The following is a 23725-nucleotide window of genomic DNA, read 5'->3' on the forward strand; positions in this document are numbered from 1 at the left end:
CCAGGCCCACCTCCTCCTACTGAAGGATACATCAGCAGTTCCGACCTAGTATTCCTCCTGTTCTTGTTTCTGTCTAGATCGACAGCATATAGAGGGCGATGGTGGGGGTTGCGTGGGGCTTGGACGACTCTGCATTTTGTCATCCTGGCCGGTATTTCAGCAGGGAGGGGTGTCACCAGAGTGGTTTCATATCTCCCTCCCTGCGGGGTTTGCAGGGAGATATGTACAGTGTTGAAAGAACGATTATTCGGTTTAGGAATTTTCCGATCGGTGTTCAGATGCTCTCTGCTTTCGGGTATGGATCTGCACATGCGCGGCAATGAGGGAGTGTGCATATACGCACACTTTTTTTTTTTTCTCCCGGACTACATTGAAGTAATATAAGTTAAGACGGGCGAGCTGGTGAGTACTGAATAGCAGTTGTGTATTTTTTGATTTAGAATTGATTTCTCTGCATTTAGACCGGATTTGTACTACCGAATTCCAGCAAGAGTAAAGCAGTCTAGGAAGAGGAGACATGTGAAATCCTCTTCCTCTTCGGAGTCCTCTTCATCGCCCCCCTCTACCAAAACATTGCATGGAGAGTGATGATGTGATTATAAAGAGGCTGATTGTGGAGACTTTACTGGAGATTTCGCCATATAAAGTTAAAAATAAGGATTTGCTGCCAGTGAGACCCTCTCAGTCTTCTGGGTCAGAGGATGAGACTCCTGGAATGGAGGAGCACAAGGGCGACTGTATTGCAAGGTATATGTTGCCTGATTATGCATGTGAAATCCAACATGGGGTTTCCAGAGGATGAGGTTCCTGAGACTTCTGCTGGTTCCCTCCTTCGCCAGTTTCAGAGTACTGCTCCTCTTCATGTCCCAGTGCACCCCTACATTACTGAGGCCCTGCAGGATATGCAGCATGATTTCTCTGATTCGAACCATGTTGACTCATTTGTGGCCAATTTGATGGAGAGAACATCTTTGGCAGAGGATGCAGTCATCAGAGTCTCTGCAGATAAGATTGATGTTGCTTTGCATAAGTTGTATTCTGGCTCATATCTAGCTCTTAGGGCAGGGATATATGGCACATGTGGCTCAGTCTTTGATCTCAGACATTGTCTCTCTTCCGATCCATGGATGATACATCTGATTGTTCTAGGTCGTTGGAACAAATAGAGCTGCAGGTGGAATACATGTCGAGCGTCGTCTTTCATGTTGTGGGGGCCACAGCACTGTCTGGAGGAGTTTGTGTGATTGCCAGGCGTAACTTGGTATTGAAAAGCTGGCCCCCTGACTCAGCTCAGAATGCAGCTGCTCTCAGATTTACTTTTCAGTGTAACCTGTTGTTTGGAGCAGAACTTGAGGAGAAACTCCATAAATTATTTAAGGAGAAAAAACATTCCTCCTCCCTGAAACATCCTTCTTCAGATAAGCAGCCTGCCCTACCTTAGTCTCCTGTGCCTCAACCATCCCGGAAGCAGCAACACACTCTCAGCGGAGGTTTCAGGCTCAGAGGGGTCGAGACAAAAAGGTAGTCTCACCCAAAACCTTGCTTATGACTATATGGTGGATGGCCAGGAGTTTGCGGTAGGGGGTTGGATCCAGAATTTTCCCCGGCAGTGGGAGGAATCTACTTCTGACGCATGGGTGCTGGGAATTCTCTGGGTAGGGTACTGGGTAGAATTTTCAGCTCTGGCCTATACATGAGGAGTCCGGCCCACTCCTTGGCCTTTGAGGAGGTAGAAGAGGTGGCCCTTTCTCAGGGCATCGACTCCCTTCTTCAGGAGACTGCAGTATTGGATGTTTCTCATATGGAGAGGAGTAGAGGTTTTTATTCCATCCTTTTTCTAGTGAAGAAGTCCACAGGGGGTTTCTGAGTTGTGGTGGACTTGAAAGCTCGCAACAAATTTCGGCGGACCTTGCATTTCAAGATGGAAACACTGCAGAGGATAATTCTGTTGGTTGTTAAGGGGCATCTGATGTTCCGATTCATCCTCCGCACCAGCAGTACCTCAGGTTTTGCATCCAGGAGAGGCACTTGCAGATCTGGGTGTTGCCGTTCTGGCTAAAGTTTGCACCCCGGGTGTCTATGAAGGTAGTGGATCCTTTGGTGGCATCTGTTCATCTGCTATGGTTTCACCGGTATCCGTACTTGGGCGATTGGCTTCTTCATGCTCCTACAAGGTCACAGCTCTTTTGGGATCTGGCCATGGTCTGCTCTACGATTCGGGCACATGGGTTTCTGCTCAATCCTGGGAAGTGCCAGTTGATTCCTACAAGGGATCTGATGTTTATTGGGGAAAGGTTTCGTACTGATCTGAACAGGGTTTTCCTTCCAGCACCCGGGGCAGTGGTCTTGAGGTCTCTATCCTTGCGAAATGATGGGTTGCCACTCCCTCCCATTTCCTCAGTGGTTTAGACTTCTGGGTCACATAGTAGCAGCAGATTTCACAGTGGCATCGGCTCATTTTTATCTTCGTCCACTGTGGTCCCATCTTTGTTCTTTTTTGGACCCAAATTTCAAATGTTTGGTTCCAGTGATTGCAAGGGTCATCGAGGTACTGAGGTGGGGGACACTGCTGGGATGTTGGGGGGTGACTCCGGTCCAGTTCCCTAATGCTGATTCTGCCCTGCTTTTTCAGTGGGTGAAGAGGAGGGGGGTGGGGGGGGGGGGGGGGTTCACTTGCATTCTCTGGTGGTGATCCATATCAGAGGGGTTACATGGAGGTCACAGATTCGCTCAGCTGATTCTTTCCTCCTTCCCAAGAAATGTCACTAACTTGGGCAGTTTTTCGTCAGTGGTGCAAGAGGTTTGGTGTGCTCCTTCTATAGCCCTTTGCTTTCTGGCTCAATGTGCAAGTTTCCAGGTTCTTTTCTCGCAATCCACAGGAGGGTGCTTGGTAGGTGGATGCATTGATCACGTCGCCGGATCAGCTGTTGTATGCATTTCCGCCGGTTCCTTTGATTCCCAATTTCCTAACCAGGTTGTTCGGGGAAGTGATGGTGGTTGTAATCCTTTTTTGGCCCAGGCGCTCATGGTTCCCCGGCTCAAATTCTAGGCAGTCTAGGATCAATAGATGATTCCTTGTCCTCCTTCCTCTCTCGGTCCTCCCCCTTCCTGTTCCTACAGAGGCTGCGTCTTATGGTTTGGAAGTTGAGAGAAGACTGTTACGGAGTAAGGGACCGTCCCAACATTTAGCAAAGGCAATTCAGCAGTCCTGTAAGCCATCTGCCTTAAAATCATGTGAGCGACATTGGGTTAGTTTTCAGCGATGTTGTAAGCCTCTCCAGCTTTCCGCGCCGGCCTTTCACCTGAATGAGGTTCTGCAGTTTTTTGGGAAGGTTTTGAAAAACGTCTGGCAGTTTCCACAATGCGCGCCCAGTGGGCGGCTGTTAGATCTTTTAGGTCACCATGGGGCATTTTGGCTAATGCAGAGGATTTGGTGGCACGATTCGTGTGGATTTTTTTCTCTGTCCCAGCCTCTGGTAAAACTCTTGTTTCCTTTGTGGGTTTTGCAGCTGGTTTTGAAATTGTTGGTTTCTCCTCCCCTTTGAACCTTTGGAGGTAGTGGATATTTAGTTTGTGACCTTCAAAGTGGTGTTTCTGGCGGCCATGACTACTGCCTGTTACATTGGAGATTTGGGAGCTTTGTAGGCTCTTGAGCCTTTTCGTCTTTTTCTGAAGATGGTGTGGTTCTCCGTTTGGACTTCTCTTTTGTGCCTAGGGTGGCCTCCCAGTTTCATAGGTATCAGGAAGTGATTCTTCTGACTCTCTTTGCTGAGCCTGGTTGTTCCTCTGAGGACCAGTGGTCTGTGTTGGATGTCAGAAGGGCTGTGACAGTCTGCCTAGATAAGACTAAATCCTTTTGAAAGGCTTATTTTTTGTGTCTTTTGGAGCCTCATCTCGTGGGGGTAAGGCTTTGTCTTTGCCCATCAGTCGGTGGATCAAACGGTTGATTTCTCTGACCCTATTTCTTTGTCCGGGACCCCTCATCCAGTAGGGATTATGGGGAGGTCCACCCGGGGAATCGCTGCTACCTGGGCCAAATTGTAAGTGGTGGCAATCTCTGAGATTTGTCGGGCAGCCATGTGGGTTACCCCAGATACTTTTGTTAAACATTACAGGTCGCAGAATGTTTTATGTGATGAAAACAGTTTTACTTTAGGTGTTTTGCATTCTGTTGTGTCTTGAATTGCTCACTTATCTGTATGAATAAATCAGTGTGGGGCGCTACATTTTTGTGGTTTCTTATTTCCATAGGAATGCCATGTAGCTCCCTTGGGTAGTCTCACTTGTAATGAATGGGAGAAGGGGGATTTCCTATTACTTAATGGTAATCTTCGTTACCCCTGGTCCTATTGTCCTCGTCCCATTCACCACGCCCATTCCTCCTGTACTGCCAGCCTTCATATGGTGGGGGCTTGGTAGTTTATTTATTTATAAAGTTTTGTATAGCGCGAACAAGACCCAGATGGGTATCGGAGCACTTCACAATTTGGAGTGTCGTAAATAAGGGAGTAAAACCAACTATTTAACAACAAGGTGTGGTGATGGACAGAGTTTCTGAATTAAGCAGAATACTCTCACCCAGTCAAGAGATCAGGGCTAGATCCAACACCATTTTTTAGCTCACCGCACCATCCCAGTTCAGAACCTGGCTATATGCAAATTAGTCTGTTCCTGTCCCAGTGCATGATGGGAACAGGGCAAACCAAACTACCAAGCCAATTCTTACACTGGGAAGGAAACAAGCTTCCGGGGACCGGTTTCTGGCATTTCAGCCGTCGTCGGCCCGGCTTGCTTGAATCCTGATGGTAGTTTAGTCTGCCCTGTTCCCATGCTGCACTGGGCCCGGGACAGACTGATTTGCACATAGCCAGGTTCTGAGCTGGGATGGTGCAGTGAGCTAAACAACGGTGATGGATCAAGCCCTGATCTTTGGACTGGGTAAGAGTGGTCTGCTTAATTCAGACACTGTCATCACCACCCCCTTATCTGAATCGTTTTTGGCCACTATAGGTGTGGCAGGGTATACTCAGACATGAGTCCCTTGCTCACTGCACCATCAGGATTCAAGCAAGCCGGGCCGACGACGGCTGAAATGCCAGAAACCGGTCCCCGGAAGCTTGTCTCCTTTCTGGTGAAGAATTGGCTTGGCAGTTTAGTCTGCCCTGTTCCCATGATGCACTGGGCCAGGGACAGACTGATTTGCATATAGCCAGGTTCTGAGCTGGGATGGTGCAGTGAGCTAAATAATGGTGATGGATCAAGCCCTGATCTTTGGACTGGGTAAGAGTGGTCTGCTTAATTCAGACACTCTGTTCATCACCACCCCCTTTTCTGAATCGGGAGTAAAACCAACGTCATGAGAATGCATGCACGGAACAGTGACAGAGGGGGGGGGGGGGTATCAAAAAACATCGCATTTAAATAATACAAAGCATGCTGGGAGAAGAACAAACATAACTTATGAGAGTATAACTGAACAAATCCGGGTTTCACAAGTCAGAAGGAATGCTAGGTAGGGACTGCTTATGTATCCATCAGCAGTAGGAGATGGGCCAGTAGATACTAGTGTTTCTCTTCTTTTTTCTGTATGGCGAGATTGTACTGTCTCACTTGTGATGAATAGGACGATGATCACATCACCATGAGTACTGAAGTAATTGAACATTACTCCAGTCAACCCTTTACTCTGGCAACCATCACTGCCCTCTGTACCGATTCAACACATCACTTTAAATCTGTTCCTCTGGAGCTGGCACCCACAACACCAAAACTCCTTCCTTTGTGGCTTCTAATGTTACATCACAGGCACCGGTGTAACGCCACCACTGTGCATCGTACTACCTGAGAACCAGGTACCAATAGGTACCCACTTCGCCAGTGCACCCGCTCCTTTAACACCTGCCTTTGCGCATTCTTGTGCAGCCCTGTCGATGCACCCAGGGCTGTATCACCTGCAGCGCTTCTGTAACCTTTCACCTCTATCCAGTACACGGTTGGTGTTTCAGCAATGACCCCCACATGTAATGTAAATGTAATTTGTACAGCGCACTAATACCCCAACTGGGGTGTCCTGGCGCTGTAAATGTCCACTCCTGGGCACCCCCAAGTAATGTCCACTCCTGGGCACCCCCAAGGTGAAGCCAGGCATCCCTGCGCTGTTGGGGCCGTTGTGGAGATTAGGTAAGCTATTGCCCAGAGTTGCAGAGTGGGACCCATGATTAGAGTAGGCACCAAGGGGAGAATTATCAGGTCCGAGGAAATTGAGCCCAAGACCCGCCGAGGCAGGAATTGAACCCTGGTCCCGGCCAGACCTCTGCATCAGGGTCTGCCGCTCTAACCATTGAGCCACCCTTTTCCGATCTGTATCCTTGCCCCAGTTTCTTAGAACTCTTCCTGACACCGTGAATGAACTCTTGTCTTGTTAGGACAACTATCATTCGACTGCCTATTCTATCGCTGGCCCACAGGGGGCAGTCTAATCCTGTTTTACAGATAAGTCCTCTTGGGTGCAAGATCTCTCCGAGTATTTTTAAAACCCATATCTTTAACGTGAGCCTCACCAACCAATCCCCCTCACCTTTCACCACAATTCTATGGCAAAACCCCCTAAGCTTAACTGGGGGAGCAAAAAACCTTTGTGCCTATTTGGAAACCTCAATTGTTAGAAATTTAAACTGATCCGTTTTTTTTTTGTTCATTTAACATTTACTTTTTCAAGTTCATGAAGTACCTCGAGCTTTACATGCCAACTCCAGCAAGACGGCGTCTCGTTTTTACACAGATGCCCTGTATTGGATTATGTCAGTTCTCTGGGTCTTGCCAATCAGCACTCATGGGCCTCAGGTGGATGAATGTTGAGCTGATGGATTAATTATCAGATTGAAACCTTCAAAATGCATGGTCCTTGTTCCTCTGCACCGCTTTCGAGTGAAATATAAATTTAATGGAGAAAATTCCTGAATATAGTGCTACCAGAAATTTTGTATTTTGCATAATTTTTGCCCACTGGAGACTGGTGTGTGGAAAGTGTCTCCTCAATAAACTTTCTACGTAACCCTCTTTCCTGTCAGTATTTTGTGAAATGTGCCTTTGCGTGGAATAAGAGTCACACAAAATTATATATACATCACACTAAAAGTGCAATTATGTGAATTTTCATTACATAAAAAAAACACAATTTTGCCCTATTTTTGTGCAACAGAAAACTTGGATGGGCAAATTCTTTGCTTTAAATTGCATCCCAGTTTGGTAGAAGAGGCTGCAGCCCTTATTTCGATTTCCTTGTAAATCCCTATTCGGTCATAAACGGGTGTTTTAGGCTGATTAGTGCACTAAAACACGCACACGGTGTACATTTCCCTCCTTCACATTTCACCAGTAAAAGGGTACAAGTGCCTGAAATGAATGAGATAAAACTTCGAAAATGGGCGTACAAGCAAACTTTTTTGTTGTGATTCCTCGATCCTTTGGCATAAACTCCGTAATGTTGCACTACGCCAGCACAGCAAGATATCCATAGTTTGTGTGGCATTACCACACAATTTTAACTCTAACGACCCCACAGTATCTTAAATCCTGATCTTTAGATTTCTCTCCCTGCACAATTCACCAGAGGACAAGCACTGCGTTGTAAAGTTATATTAGTTTGTCATGGTGTTTGCCACTTTCCTCTGTTTCTTCTCTGTCTGAGTGCCGCAAGGCAGACTAGTGCATGTAGCACTATACAAGAATCAAAGAATAACTCCACTCATGTCACACCATCTATTTTATCCAAAAACCTCCATGGCTCTGTCCATGTACTTCACTCCTTCGACACCACCCTGCTAAGTACTCATTACTAAGCCCCATACGGTTCTTCCTTTGCACCGCGATGCTGTTTTACAGCCCTTAATTGCTCACTTTCTGGAATAAAAAATACAGCTTTTGCGCCACACTCGAATTGCAATCCACCGATCCCTATCTACTCTGGTATCCCTATGAAAGATGCATGAACGTAGGGAAAAAGCTTTATCCTTGCACTTTCTGCGTTATACAAGGGAATAATATATAATCCCAGCTTGTCTGCAGTCCCTTCCTGTACTTTGCATTTGCTGTGACCTCTGGAAGCTTTGGTGATACGCTCTGCTTATCCTCTTAATGCACTAAATCCTCTCTTCCTGCACCTGCCGCTTCACTCTGGAAGGCCTGGTTCATCACGCGCAACCGCTTAACCAGAAGAAGTGACCCAGCGCTTTCCGCAAAGACATCGCAGTCCAAATACCGGAGAGGCAAGCGGTTCATTTTCAGTGAGAAAGGGAAATCGTGCTTCTTAGCCATTGGATCTCCGGGAGATGCCTGCTGCCATTGAGATAAAAGAGAGCATTTCATGACCTTTGGGGAGAAGCCTGGGGCTCTTGAGATGGAGGAAAGGAATTCAGGACCTTTGGGAGAAAACTGGTGCCATTGAGATGGAGGAAAGGAATTTGTGACCTTTGGGAAGAGCGGGGGCCATTGAGACAGAGGAAAGGAATTTGCGACCTTTGGGAGAAGCCTGGTGCCATTGAGACAGAGGAAATTAATTTGTGACCTTTGGGGGAAGCCTGGTGCCATTGAGATAGAGGAAAGGAATTCAGGACCTTTGGGAGAAAACTGGTGCCATTGAGATGGAGGAAAGGAATTTGTGACCTTTGGAAAGAGCTGGGGCCATTGAGATAGAGGAAAGGATCTCAGGAATTCAGGACCTTTGGAAGAGTGGGGGCCATTGAGACAGAGGAAATTAATGTGTGACCTTTGGGGGAAGCCTGGTGCCATTGAGGCCGAGGAAAGGAATTCAGGACCTTTGGAAAGAGCTGGGGCCATTGAGACAGAGGAAAGGATCTCAGGAATTCAGGACCTTTGGGAGAAGCCTGGTGCCATTGAAATGGAGCAGAGGAATTCATGTATAAAAAATCAGGACTGTGACCAGAATTTGAGCATGCAGTGAAGGAAGCAGGTAGGACTGGGAACAGGGATTGATTTTGACAAAATGGGTTTAGCATGTATCTGCCAGGCGACTTACAGACTTTATGATTCATAAGAAAACATTTAGTCAGCTGTTAATATCTGGAAATGTTGTGCATGTAATCTTTATTTATCCTGAGAAGCACTGAAGGAGATTAGTGGGATCAGAGTCCTTTGCAGCGCTCGTCATTTATGGCTTGCACGTCATTGGCGCATTCGTATGCACGTCGGGTGTCCTTAGTGCCCGATGCTTTTCCATCAGTGTTCCTTGAGTCTTGGTTCTAAAATAGAATTGTTACTCATTTATTTATCGATTTTACAATATCTGAAGCAACTTCTCTTGCAGGGTATTTGAGTGTTTAGCTTTGTAGGTTTGTAAAACTTTTCTACACGTTTTGCTCCCAGGGCCATTAAGGAGAGGCGGGCCTTCTACATTGCAGTCAATGGCTCAGTGGTTAGAGGGATATCTACTGGGCTGCTGCCCCCAAGTGAAATCCAGCCAGAGTTCAGGATGCAGTTGGGCAGGGTCAAATAGGCAGAAAGGAATTTATTGAAGGATCATGCATCTTTTTTTTAAAAAACTTGAAAATCTTCTTAAGCTGGAAGGAATACCAAGTGGGAGCTGTCATAATATTAGTTTTTATGGTGCCTAAGAGGCTGTTTTTGGAGTTGATGAAAGTGGAGTGTTACAACAATGTATGGGTTTAAGAAAGGTTCTTGAGGCTAGAAAAGATGCTGTTAATTTGGACATGGAGGGAGCCACCTTAGAATCGCAGCGCTACAGTTTTTGGGCGCTGGCTCTCATTTGCTGTATTTTCAAAAAATGGAAATTCCTCATTCATTTTCGAGAGATGTTGCTGTTGGCGTTGACCCAGGGCCAAGGACAAACTGGATCAGTTTAAGATATTATGGGCTTGCCTTTTTGCCACTGTGGACCAATTTTTAGAAGATTTTGTTTATCTATGTTTTGCTTTAGAATCTAGCCGAGTGGTGTGGACACCAGTGTTGTTATTCTTAGGTCCCCTCCTTTGATGCTTCTCTCAAAGACTGGCATTGCAAAATGTGCGGGGCATAGACCCTCTGCAGCAGGACAGGCTGTGCCAACAGCTCAGCCGTCCTGTCACAGCCTTTTTAGATCGACAGCGATCGGGTATGTCAAAGTGGGCTTGTGAAAAATATTTTCCAAGGTAATATTACAAATACACCTGATTTTGTCAGAAAGATAGTTTTTTTCTCTTAAAGCAAAATGCATGAGAAAGTAAAAATGCAGCTGAAGTGAGTACTTAACCCTTTCCGTGCTCGTGACGGAACCGTTCCGTCACGAATCTCGGGTGGGCTGTGCTGGTGACGAAACGGTTCCGTCATGGCCCGCTCGCCGCGGCGCGAATTCCGCGCCTCGCTGACGTTGTAAAGAGCGGGCGGGGCTGTGACGGAACCGTTCCGTCACAAGCACAGCCCACCCGAGGGCCGTGACGGAGCGGAATAACCGCCGCAGCTAAGGGGTTAATATTATATTTCTGATTTATTGCCCTTATTTTTGTAGAATCGTTTGTGGGATGCTGAATGTTGGCATCAGACTCCAATGCCGTACCAAAATGGTCGGTCTGGATTGTCGACCTGTACTCTTGTACGACTCTCTAAAAATGTTTAATAGCTGGTTCTGCTGTTGTAGGTCATCGTGTTTGTGCCCGGGTCTGGTGGCTCAGTGGACTAATGCATCCATTGCAGGGGCCTGGGTTTAACCTCATTGTCACAGGTTCAAATCCCGGAGGGTCCACTCAGCCTTTCAGCCATCTGAGGTCGATAAAATGAGTACCATTGAGTTGGGTAACAATGAACATCTGTTATTCAGCGCCGAGACACCTCTGGGTGAACATGCGCTTTACAAATACAAATGTTATGTTATGGTGTATCTGTATTTTGGCCCAGATATCATCATAGGTCGCCCGTAGCATAAAGGAAACGGGGCAAAAATGTTGGGTTCTCATTATAAAAAAAATATTGAGCTAGTACTTCAATTGGACCTTAAAGGAGAGTAGCACTGATATGCGGCCTAGCTACATGAAAGAGAGAGATATATTTCCATTGGTGAGTACTATCAAAAATATGTATAAAAGGAAATTGGGGGAGGGGCGGGACAATAAGGGTTGTACTGGAAGCTAAAATGATAAAAGGTCTGCTTAAAAAGAGATAGATCATCAAATAATGACACCCAACACATACCTAAAATGCCTTCCTAGTCATCCTTAAGTGTGAGGCCAAGAAGTTTCACATTTTCTACAGTTCTATATCTTGCACCAAAAGCACATGGTATGTTGTGAGATTAAGGACACTTTTATCAGGAAGACTGAAAAGTGTGGTACCTACAAGATAGTGATATGATGTTGAGGTTGAGCCTCCATCTGTTTCTATTGTTGACCAGTGGCAGTAGCCAGAACTTCTTAAAGTGCTAAAAATAAAATCCTCCAAACACTGGTCTAACTTTGCACATGTCTTTCTTCAAAATCTCAGTTTTTTCTTCAAAATAGCAGTTTCACCGGTAGATTGACTGGTGTATTCAATTTTCAGGCATTTACAGCACAACTGCATTTAAATATTTAAATGGGACGCACTTAGTTACTTTTGTGCTTTTACACATCTGTTCTTGGTGGATCACTCCTGGTTAGTGACCTGAGTGCTACCAGCCGCTCAAGAATCTCTTCCTGTCTTTGTGGGAGGGGTCATTGGGGATCAGCGTTAGAGCTCACGTGCTCTGGAGAAGCTTGTCGTATGGAGTGGGTGGAGTTCCAGTCAGACCAAGTGTATTCAGAATGAATCTGTCACCAAATAAAAATGTAAAAAAAATGATCATGTGCCCATGATCTTTAACTGATTGGTCTAAATGCATTACCCTCCAGAGCTGGATGCCTGTAGAGTTTAGTATATGGTCAGAAGAATCCTTGAATTAGGTTTAAAAATAAAAGCCAATAACAAAAGTGCAGCATGCATGCTGGAACATGTGGTGTTGATTTATCGAAAAAGGGGATGTGCTAGGCAGCTCCAACCACAAGTGCATACCTGAAAGAAAACTAGTTAAGTATGGTAATGTGGCAATTTTCTTCAAAACATCAAAATAAGTGTAGTTTGTGGTCTGCAGCTGCTAAACAATCTCCATTGTAATTGCTGAAAGTCATAGATGTAGGCTCGCACCTCTTAACTGAGTTTCTATTAGCAGCTAAAGATTTTAGATTCATTTTCCTTAGTCCCTGTATTCAGAACTTTTTAGTTTGTTCCAGTTAAAGCATAATAGAAAACTGTGGAAAATCGAGTGAAGTACGGTTTATGTGGTGACAATTCCTTGTATGAATTGCTGTATTTAATTAAGAATAAACATCTCGTTTCCATTGCAGAACAAAGATCAAGCTGGACTCTATGGTGGAGTTAATTCATAATGTGACATTCCATTGCGAGAGATGGATACTTGTGTCCTTGTCAAGTTCTCAAGTCATCACTTCCCTTCAAGACCACAATTGTGTTTTTCCAAGGTTGTTCCCAGCAGGCACCTTTCCAGGATGCTTTGCTTATCTCACGAGGCTTGCATCGTTTCGTTCTAAAAAAACAAAACATTCACTTCAAGATGTTGCCGGTGCCTGGTTCCTACTCATCTTGGATCATCTTTCATCCTAGGATTCTCCGATCATCTTAATTTCTAAATAAATTACAGCTCTGCAGAAGCTTCTATCATCGACAATTGTGACGTCCACAGATCATCTCAAGATCTTTCTCCTCTTGGGTTTCTGTAGTTGTGCACATCATCTGAAAGTTCTTCCAGCCTCCTCCTTCCAAAAGATAATTTCCCCACATTGTTAATTTTTTTCCATCATTACAATTTAACCTCCCATCAAAATCTTGCCGAATTTTTCTGCATCTTTCCAAGACTGTTCTTCACAAATTTTTCTCAACTTCATTTCCCTAAAAATCTCCCCAATATTTCTCTCGTCAATATCTACTTCTGATCTTTTTCCTGAAAATCGTCCCAGCATCGTCTGTCTTAAAATCTCCCCAGCATTTTTTTTCAACAAGATCTTCCCTGCATTTCTCTTCACTATATCTTTACAGACCTCTTTTACTAAATATTTTTTACGGTTACTCCTTAGAAGAGGCGAGAAGGAGGCTGGTTAAAGAAACAGAAAATGCAGAAAAGAAAAAGGAATTAAGAAGTAAAATTGGAAGAATGATAAGTGAAAGGAAGAAGAAAACGAATGTAAAAAAGAGAAAGAAAGAGGAGGGATAAAGAGGAAAAAACAGAGCAGTCATGAAAATGAAGACAGATGGAAGGCGTGGAAAAATGAGAGCAAGCACAACCTGGAAAGACTGATTTAAGGCAAGACCCACGGAAAAGCTTTGTGGAATAACAAAAAGATTGAATGAAATTAAAAGCCTTCTGGGGTTTTTTGCAGACATTTGTGTTAAAACCCATTTAGCAGAATAGAGCATCTCTGCGAGAGACCCAGTTCTTTGTGTCAGTTCTGTCCTTGTTTTCTTAAAAATGCTTTGCTGATGACCATTCAAACGTTGCCTGCACACCTGAAAACATCATAGACCCAACCAGTTTAGAGTTTTTTGGAAAGCTAAATATGGTCATGTCTCCGGAACCAGATGCCGAAAGAGCATTCGACGTGTCTCCTTCTTCCTGTTCCGGAAACCAAGCTCTGATAGGAATGAAAACACAGATACAATAGTACGGAGAACAATTGGAGAATTGAAAATCTAAGATCGTCCTGCTAGTCTTCTCAAACCTCATTTTCATCGGGATTAGAATTTACAACCACATGCAGCCGGCAGCTTAGACTGTCCCACAAAAAGACATCCAAGGTGGAGAAGCAAGGTCTGAAGATCCTATTGGTAGGTAGGGATAGAAAATCCGGGACAATGGACCTTCACAACTGGGAGGCCAACCGCACGCTGGAGGCGCAGCGTCTTTACCAATATGCAGGGGTGGAGGAGGAGCCATTGTACACGGACTACAAACCGCCAGCGCTTGATGCCATCCGTCTGCCCAAGTACCTCCTGTACCTGCTCATGGCAGCCTTGGTGGTGGTGGCGGTGGCGTACGCCATTGTGGGACACCTCATCAAAGACCTGATGCACGACTTCGCTGGTAAGGCCAGGCAGTGGCAGTGGGGACGTGTGGGCTCTGATATGTTTGGGTCTTCTGTTTTGATCATTTAAAAGGAGGGGTAAGGAAAGGAAGGGGTGAGCGGGAGGATGGAGCAGCATGGAGCACGTGAAGCTGTGCTTACTTGATAGGGACAAGGAACACGGGAGAGAGAGAAAGAAAACGCATGATCTCTATAGAATGCTGAAAAAAGAAAAAAAGTAGTTCCCTGAGTGAGAGCAGTGGATGGATAAGTCATCCAATAAAAAGGGTAGTAAAAATGTGATGCTCCAGGGGAGAGGCAAACACAAGAAGAGGAAGGAAAGCCATATAATAAAAAGCAAGCAAATGAGATTGGATTGATTTTCAAGCCAGCCAATGGTAAGCAATGGTCTGGTGCAAAGCCTCCTGTAAATAGTGGTACCGTCCACTTCAACAACAGACAGTTGAAAGTTGTTATATCGATTAGTGGCACAGGATTACTAGTCTAGAAAGGAAAGTTAGTTGTTACTTGTGCATCAGTTTGCATTCCTAATTGTGTCTGGTTAACCTCATGCGTGCGAGCGGAATTCCGCTCGTACGCTGAGATTTTTTAAAACGCACTTTACGTGACGAGCTGGGCTCGTCATCAGCGTGCGAGGAGGCTACGCCATGACGAGCCCAGCTCGTCATCAGTGCGGAAGGGGTTAAAGGGAATGGAGGGAAAGTGTACTGTTCTCTTGGGTTGTCCCAACAGACTTTGGTTTTGGGACCTGGGTGGCACGAGGGTTGTTTGAGCATACACTTGTACTTATTGTGGGTCCTGCTTACAGTGTGGATCAGTGAGTCTGGTGAGGAATGCTCAGTTGGATACAATTTTGGAATGTCAAGCAGTAAAGTACGGAAGGCGACATGGACTGGCATGGATTCTATTAGTAGGCGTATGATATAAGCCTCTTATGCAAGTCGTGGGTTGAGACGATTGCTCACATACTGTGTTGTGTCTTATTTGTGCTGGTTGTACCTGTCTTTTTTGTGCTGGTTGTGCCTTCTTTGTGCAGGTCACATTCTGCCGGTCGCGTCTTCATTGTGCCAGTTGTGTCTTCATTGTGCTGGTTGTAACACAACAGCTACAAAGGTATCAATATATAAATAATGACTGGCTTAAAAAGATAAAACTGCTGTTTCAAATACCTAGTTTTTTATGTTTATGAAAACTCTACACATATGATTTGGCTCACAGAATAAGGTGAAGCATATGTTCTTCTTTAGAAGCTGCAACCAAGAAAAGCAGTGTTGTAACACGTCACCCTTTGAGGACCTCCAGGTGGAAAAAGGGGCAGAGAATAGGCTACTTCCATTTTTGTGCTAAATGAATGTGCCTGCCAAAAAAATCAGGCGTGGCTTAGCAATGGGCCATATGCGTTTTGATGAATGCTTTAAAGAACACTGTAGCGCACAGTGGTTAGTGGGGCTGACATGGTCATGTATGCGTGTGTCAGTAAGTAACCGGGCTGCCACAATCTGAACCTGTTGCACCCAGGCCGATAGAATTCCTGCCATCTAGTTTTCACCTTATAAGAGCACTGGCCACTGGTACACATTGGTTAAAGGCCTTTTTGAGGGATTTCTTCTGAAAGAAGCATCTAATAGACAACTTAGCCACCCTGATTTCAAGAGAGAAATTTGTTCCAAGTAAATACCAACTTTGTACACACCGCTGGAAGGTAAAGGTGGGGAGCTCATGATGACCAGCCAAGCGGTTAAGTTTCGGCTGGAGAAGTTGATTTTGGCTATAAGAAGCTTGCTCTTTAAGGGTTTGCTCCAAGAAATTGACGTTCATCCACCAGCATACAAGGTAGCGGAAATCTGTCATGCTGATTGGCACCTTTCCCTCTGTCAACTCACAGTGGTCTTATCCGGATGACGATCAGCTGTGTGTTGCCGCGTATACAAAAGTGAACTCAAGCTAGATGGAACAGTTCATCCAGGGGTCTTAATTAATGTTTGACAATATCAACCTCTGAGGGACATCACAGCTAATTATTTTGGGATCTGAGCTGGATGTTTGTAATGTGACGGTTGACTCCTTCCCTCAAACACTGCCCACTATCCCAACTTGAGTCAATCTCAAGACGGTGGGAGAAATGCTCGATATTGTCAAAGGCAGCAGAAGTTGTAACAGCACCAGTCCTATAACACGAACACTGTTTGGGCTGGAAAATGTCACCCCCTTGGCTATGAAGATCATGAATCTGGCCACCAGTACCCATTGGAAGTTACTCTTGGTTTTAGATTTTTACCTCCCCACGTATGACAACCATGCATGTGCACTGAGGGCTCCCTATGAGAGGGAAGGAGCTCCAGAGTTGACTTCTGTGGTCTTGACCACACCAACATGTGCACCATCCTTTAATGAGCATTACTAGAGTCCTCTCATCAGGTGGACACTTGGTGGTGGCAACAATAACTTATAGGGTCAGAGCACATTACCAGTCACCTGCCAGGGAGCATTGCCTCCCAACCTTTTTTTGTTTTAAATTGGTCTGCCAGGCCCATGCAACCAGGTCTTTCACTGTATCCATGTTATACTAGAAACTTTCTTTGTCAAATAGATGGTAGTTTTCCGACACCGACAAGGTATTAACCTGATATTAAGGGACCCACGGTGTGATGTTTGTTGCTATGCTCGGTTCCCAGAATGGGAACATGGAGTTTGAAACCAAGTAAGATGTACTAGAAGAGGGTTCCAAAGTTTGAGGGCACTGGTGGCAAATTTGAGCTTTGAACACTTTACTAATAGAATTGGAACAACTTTGCGTTGGGCCTTTGTGTATGTCCCCAGAGATCTTATTCACTCATCAATGCAGTGTAAAGAGAATGTTAACATATAGAATCCCATCCTAGCTAGAGCAGGGCTTTCTGGCTTGTATGCTCATAGTAGCTCTAGCTCAAATAAGGATATTTTGAAAATGAGAAAGATGGTGGTCTGGTCTTGCCTTCATCACCATTGAAGATAAGATGATGCTGCAAGAACATGCCCAGTGTTCCAGTTTAGGTGGGTCCAGGCTCCTCCCCTGAGCAGGATGCCTCGTGTGCATCTCCTCCTCTACGTGGACAGTAGCTTCTTGTTATGGTCTTTTTTTCCTATATGTAGCACACATTTGCCGGCTACTTCACCTCAGCACTTTTGGTGCAGAACGTTGGTCTGTGGTTCTGGGTGTGCACAGAGAAGGTCTTCCTTTTGAGTTATTCAGTGACCAACCCTGGCCACCTGTGAAATTAGGTACTGTGGTTTAGAGTGTGAGTTTTTAGGTCGAGCCTGAGCAGCGCATGCGCTGCTCTGCGAGCCATGCTTTTTTGGATTATGTACTTGGAGGCCTGCCCACTCTCCACCCATATTTGTCATTGGCTTGTGTCATTGTCCTTCGTAAATGCTGGCTTCTGATAAGTTATTAGGCTTGTTAGTCCCTCCTTAGTACCGCCTTGTCTTAATTTGTAATCTCCCATGAGGACTGACCCGTTTACCTCAGTAATTACATGGCACGTCTTCTTTAGTCTGTAAGCAGTATTTTCTCTAAAGGATTTCTCTTACTGCAGGAGGGCAGGCGGGTCAAGCATTTGGAATGCAATACGTCTCACATTTGTGGGAGTTTAAGCTATTGGCATTGTAAATGATAATGCCTTTTATTTATGTTTTAAAAACCAAAACATAAATAAAAGGCATTGTCATTTACAATGCCAATAACGTGAACTCTCGCAAATGTGAGACCTATTGCATTGCAGAAGCTTGTTCCTGAAGTTGTGAGAATTATGTTTTGTGGGTTGTCGCTGAAGGTTTCATCGCTGAGGGTTTCAGGTCTTTAGCCAGCATTGGCCCTCGGCGGATCTCAGATAAATAGAATTCGTCAGAGCAGTTTTCTAGCTCTACGAAGGTACCAGGGTCTAAAGATGCTGCTTTCTTTGTGGCTAAACTTTTCATGTCCCTGCATTCTGCGGTGAGCTGCTTCGGTGGAGTCGTGACTAACATTAGGGGAGTTTTATACTTCTTAAATGTGGGACTTGGCTAATGTCCTGGTGGAAGATGGCTCTGTTACAGCAGGTCGTTATTAGCTTTCTGTGTGGTTAGATGAGTTTACTTCTCTCACTGCGGTACCTGGTCCCGCATACCAGTTCCTGTGTCAACAGGGCCCAGGGATTCCCTTCCCTGGCTGAGATGGCATAGTGCCGGAATATTGAGCTTTAAAAACAATTATTTGTATCTTACCGATAAATATGATACCTTATTGCCAGGGTGAGGTGAGGTCGCCTACGATGAAGCGTGCTGCTGCAATGCGGGTGAGGTCTCCTCATCCAGAAAATATCATATTTCACAGGTAATCTGGTCGTGGTTTTCACTTTTATTGAATCATCGCATTATTTGTGGTTTCATATGATATATAGTAGGGAGGACATGCAATAATCTCTATCCTCTCGCTCTCCCTTTGTGATAAACAGTGCCTCACGTGCACCGGCTACCGTTGCGCAACCCAAATCCATTGTCTCTCATACACCTCCTCACATAAAACTATTTGGGTGATTTCACACACCGCCTTTTTTCTTCTGCTCATAAGAACACCCTGATATGCACCTCCATATATGAACATCCTCACTCGCACACACTGACCTGCAACCCTGGTATGCATTTCTGCCTCTGGGCCCGTCAAATTGACCTCCCCATGTAAAACTGTTGTGGTGCCCTCATTCCATCTACCTCCTTACTGTCCCATCCTGATGTACAGCTTCTCATACGTGCCTCCACCTGTCGTGCTCTCGGTGCATGAGCGTCAATCCCTCCATGTACCCTCCTGCTTTCTCCAACTCAAAGTGCAAGTCCTCATGACCCTCTTCTTCCTTTTTTAGATTGGGCGTTTGGACCAAAACAAGAAGAGGACAAAGCGCCTGGCGCCCACAGCGCTGCAGACCATAAGCCGTGGGCTAAGGAGGCCGAAGACCCCCGGAGAGCCGAGGAGATTTCTGTGATGATGGGGGAGCAAATGGGGGAGTTCCCCTACAGCAGCAGCGCCCTACCACTGTTGGATGGCGACCCGCTACCCCGCCGCACCGGCCACCGCTCCTCCATCACTTTCGCCAAGGAGACAAGCCGAAATAAGTTTTTCTAGTTGCCATGGGACCTGGTTAGACGCAATACTGTTCTTAAGGTGAACTCTGAGCCAACGTACAGTGTTGCAGCCAGGCTAGAACTCAACAACACTTTGTGTAAAGTCAGGTGGATGGACTCACTTTTTGGCCAAATTAGATGAATTGTTCAGAACATTTGGCAAATCATGGCCATCACTGTCATGGAAGGCATTCTGGGATTCAACATTAGCCAACGCCAAGGACTGCATATGGCGGGTGAAATAAAAATTACCCATTGCCTTTCCTTTCTAAGGAATGTTTGAAGTTTTGCTACCTTCAGTAAGGCTGGTCCTTAATATAAGTGTCTGTGACTTGCGTGTCGACAAAGTGTTTTTATTTAAGCTTTGATTTGATCCTGGAGACAGAAAGATCCTGAGAGACTACAGTAGGAAAGAGCTGTCCAGAGAAAATGGCATTTGCTCTCCTCACTTTCAACATAAACAGGACTCACCAAGTCCCATTGCACTTGACAAAGATTCTCTGGAATTTGCGAATCAAGCCAGCATTGTATTTCAACCTTTCTGCCACACTTAGATTTGCTAGATACCCAGGGCAAGCTCCAGTTAACCCAGTGCTAATGGTTTCTGCTAGATCCATTGTGGCATTTTAATTCCTGGGCTCTGTATGCCCAGCCATGGAAACAAAGTTGTACTTTTACGCAAGAACTTAACTCAATAGACTTCCACGCCCAGTTTCTAGTTGTAACTGGAACGTCTTCTTAGAACTTCACAATAATTACAAAAGTCCATATTCTGCCAACTGCATAGAGATGAAAAATTGTAAAATTGGTCAGAACACTGCTGAAAAACTCGAGAAATGTTTGTGACTTTCTGGCCAATAAAAGGATTTACCAGTTGTTTCTTCTTTCCTTAGTGTGTGTCTTTGTTTTGTTCCAGTGAAATGCCAGCCAATCCAGAGAAGGTTCCGAATGAGCCCCTCCCACCTGCCTTTTCCTATCAGTAGTCTTCTCCTTCCAAAATGCAGGCTGTGACAGAGCGGCTCACATCCACCTTCCTTTCCATCATCTACTACTGTTTCTTGGACTCACCTGAGCTTCCTGACGCCCCCTTGTCATCTGTCCCACTTTGATCCAGTCTTATCTTCTTAGTCAACAATACTTTGCATGCTGGGAATTTAGTTATGTTTTTTCTTTTGCATCTATAAATCCCGGCATGCAAAGGGACTCTTCTGAAAAGGTGTCACATGTGACGAGACACCACAGCAGGTATGTACTGAGGAGTCTGTGGGGTAGTGATGTGGGTGGAAGTGGGTAAGGAGGATAGTAGTATTAGGGAACTCTGACTGGTGGTAAGAACATGAAGTGATCAGCTGGCTCCTTGAACGCGTTTCTTCAATCCTGGGTTTTATTTGGCAGCCTAAGCATGGGTACTCGCAAACAATTTCCCAGGGGCCAAAAAGTTTGGTCTGTGGTGTGACTGAGGGCTGCACTGATGCCAGCAGGGTGGTGGTCAGGTGGAGGGGGGTGTAAAGTAGGTGCAGGGTAAGCAACACATGTACGTCTAGTGGCTGAATTGATTTGCACAATGTGGTCCTAGAAAACCTGGGATGAATCATGGCATCTCTGCTATACCAAATGGTGTGATCCTAGGCATTTATTGTATTTCACTTTCCCTCATTTTTCTCATCACATACATATTAGAGGACCTCGAAATACATGTCTTCAGGATGTGCGGGATACGAAACCTCCCCCTCTGTTTGATTTAATCACTATTGACATTGTTGTCAGGGTGAGGGGAAGCACGAATGTTTCTAAATTCATGTTTGAAAACTAGTACCTTAAAAAAAATGCTTCTGAATTTACTGATATATTCGGATTTACTAAGGTTAAAATGGTTCTTCAGGTTAATAAAATACGGGGAACATCCTTTACAACGAAACCCTTACAACGCTGTACCATTACAACGCAGGTTTAACAACGAAAGTCGTTACAGCGACTTTCGCTGGAGGGCGCTCTAGGATAGGGAATAGTTTAATTTACTATCCAACACCTTCCCTACTATCCACGGGGACTGGAGTTGGAATAGTAAATTAAACTATTCACTATCCACACCCCCCAACGCAAGTCGTTGTAACGACTTGCGTTGTAAAACCTGCGTTGTAACGGTACGCGTGGTAATACCACGCGTTGTACCGTCATACATCCATAAAATACACGTATTGCATTTTGAAAAGACCTTATCATATTTTTACATGTTTCCAGTCTTAAAAAATTGAGTGTCCCTAAAGTTAAGCAGTGCAGGACACACTTGATACTTACTTTCTTTAACTGCAATACCTTTTAAACAAATGTTTGCTGTTTATTTACAGCTTTTTAATGTTCATGCTGGGTCCAGTACTTCGGCCCACTGCTGACATTGCCTAGGCGGCCGCATGTAAAGGTCTGGAGCGCGCATACGGCCCCTGGCCATACTTTGAGTATCACTGACCTAATTCATTCTGGTAGTTGTAGTCATGATTTCCATCAATGTAAAGCAATTTTCTAAAATATTAGGTACAATGGTTTGTAAATGGAACATCAGGAGTGCAGCGTGGCACCCTTGGTGACATAGATATCTGGTAATTTTTATACAAACAAGACCGCGCCCTTCCTTTTTAACCAAAATATCCACCCTGCTAAGTTTCCCAGGCCCATGCGTGATGTGCAGTGCCAGTGCAGGTTTTTTAATATTTTATTTTGAGACTTGTTTAGTCCATTATAAAACGGGGCTACCAGTCCCAGAGTTCATAAAAAACAGGATTGGACCAGCACATCATTCACAGAACTGGGAATCCTGGCAATTATAAATTATTCTCCCAAGCTTTTCTCCCAAGCATACAACTAATTCCATCACACTGCCGTGGCCCTCAGCCCCTCCACCCAGGCGCCAAGAAACCGCAGGTGAACGAGCGCTCTATAAATAATTTTTATCATATCATTAAAAGGGAATAGGACACTTTACTCCGCACGCTTTTACTCCTCGTGCCGTTACCCTGCAGTTTTTACACCGCAAAATCTTTTACAACGCAGGGCTTTACACCGCAAACTATTACAACACATTCCCTATTACAACGCAATTTACTATTCTAACTCCACCGTGGTGTTACGTTGGAGAATGCAGTATTTTTGTTTGCAGTGTAAAGCCCTGCGTTGTAAAAGATTTTGCGGTGTAAGAACTGCAGGGTAATGGCACTGCGGAGTAAAGGATGTTTTCTATTAAAAACTAACACTCCAGATACATTTATGTAGGGCCGGCTTTAGGGTGGGGGGACCAGTGGCCACCCCGCTCCAGGCGGTCACCTGGCGGGGGGGAGGAGGGGCTGTGTTTTCAATTATATTATGGATTTAAAAGCACAATCTTCAGTCTGGAATAAAAATGTCAAGATAACTAGGGTGATTAATGGTTCAGCTGTAGAGAGATCAAGTTTTATGTGTGGAAGTTTGGACTCATAATGTAGGGTTAATACGCCGGCTGCACAGAACGCGTACCATGCAGATCGCAAAAGTGCATATAATGTGGCTAGCTTATTGGGTTACTACTTTTGAGAGATGCTTTTTGTTACTTGCAGTTTAAAAGTTACAAGCCTTACATAGCATAGTGAGCTATTAACTGTCATCGAAGAGCTGCAAGCAAACTGCAAGGCATAGGTGACAGCGTGATTATTTTTCCTTCAGTCATTATCCTAATGTTGCTAAAAAGAGGTCATTTGTGTAGAAATTCTTATTAATAAAGTCAGCCCAAGCACTGTGTTACATTTTAAATCCCGAGCTTGTCCGACTCCAGACCAGGCATTCTGAACCTATTCTGCCTACCCTGCCAGTATGGACGACATGTGACGCCTGCACCGTGTAGTCCTCTGTCTTATGTAACATTTCCTATGCACTCATTTACACACGTATGATCCGTCGTACAAGACAAGGGGCCATTTGGTAGCTTTGTATGGTGTTGTAACAACTGACCAGATTAATGAGGTGATAACCACACAGGTTTGTTAGCACCAGTGGTGGCTGAGTGACTGTGAAGAGAGTTTGGGAGAGAAATGTCATAGAATGTTAGAACCCACGACTGGAAAAGGTGTCATGCCAAAAAAAGGTTTATCTAACAACCTAATTTATGAGGCTTGAGACCTTATTTAGTATCTGTCCCCAGCACTTAATTTGTTCCAGGGCCCTCGTCAGGCGGTGACTGCAGCTTGCACCACCATTGCCCCTGCCAGTACGGCCAGTGGCAGTACCAACACAACTACTAACCATCACACTCCTACAATTCAGACTATTCCAGGCCCTCAACGCTATAAGAATGGCTTGGGAGGCAGATATTAGTCATTTTTAACATATATTGAAATAATAAACAACTGATGCTGTGCTTATCTCTAAACTAGACAAACAGCGGCACCATGTGGTGCACTTCCATCAGGGGTGGAGTTGACCGGTGCCGGCGCTGAACACCG

At 45.0% G+C, this 23725-nt stretch overlaps 1 protein-coding gene across 2 annotated transcripts; it reads left to right on the forward strand.

Moving 5' to 3' along the window:
* The first annotated feature begins 8170 nt into the window (after positions 1 to 8170).
* On the forward strand, positions 8171 to 20140 carry SMIM44 (small integral membrane protein 44). 2 transcript variants are annotated; one of them, XM_086947132.1, is made up of 3 exons: positions 8171 to 8971; positions 12369 to 14119; positions 18998 to 20140. In XM_086947132.1, the coding sequence occupies exons 2-3, from the start codon at positions 13891 to 13893 to the stop codon at positions 19255 to 19257; spliced, it is 489 nt and encodes a 162-aa protein (XP_086803258.1). In that variant the 5' UTR covers positions 8171 to 8971; positions 12369 to 13890; the 3' UTR covers positions 19258 to 20140. The 2 variants fall into 2 exon arrangements, with proteins under 2 accessions (XP_086803258.1, XP_086803259.1); XM_086947133.1 differs by lacking the exon at positions 8171 to 8971 and adding an exon at positions 9358 to 9433.
* The last annotated feature ends 3585 nt before the right edge of the window (positions 20141 to 23725 follow it).

This window comes from Lissotriton vulgaris, chromosome 12, assembly GCF_964263255.1.
Source record: "Lissotriton vulgaris chromosome 12, aLisVul1.2, whole genome shotgun sequence".
Taxonomy (NCBI): domain Eukaryota; kingdom Metazoa; phylum Chordata; class Amphibia; order Caudata; family Salamandridae; genus Lissotriton; species Lissotriton vulgaris.

Bases quoted from the DNA above. Each gene is read 5' to 3' on its own strand.
- SMIM44 (XM_086947132.1), top strand. From the start codon at position 13,891: ATGGACCTTCACAACTGGGAGGCCAACCGCACGCTGGAGGCGCAGCGT. The intron at 14,120-18,997 runs GTAAGGCCAGGC...TTCCTTTTTTAG, and splicing joins CCTGATGCACGACTTCGCTG to ATTGGGCGTTTGGACCAAAA.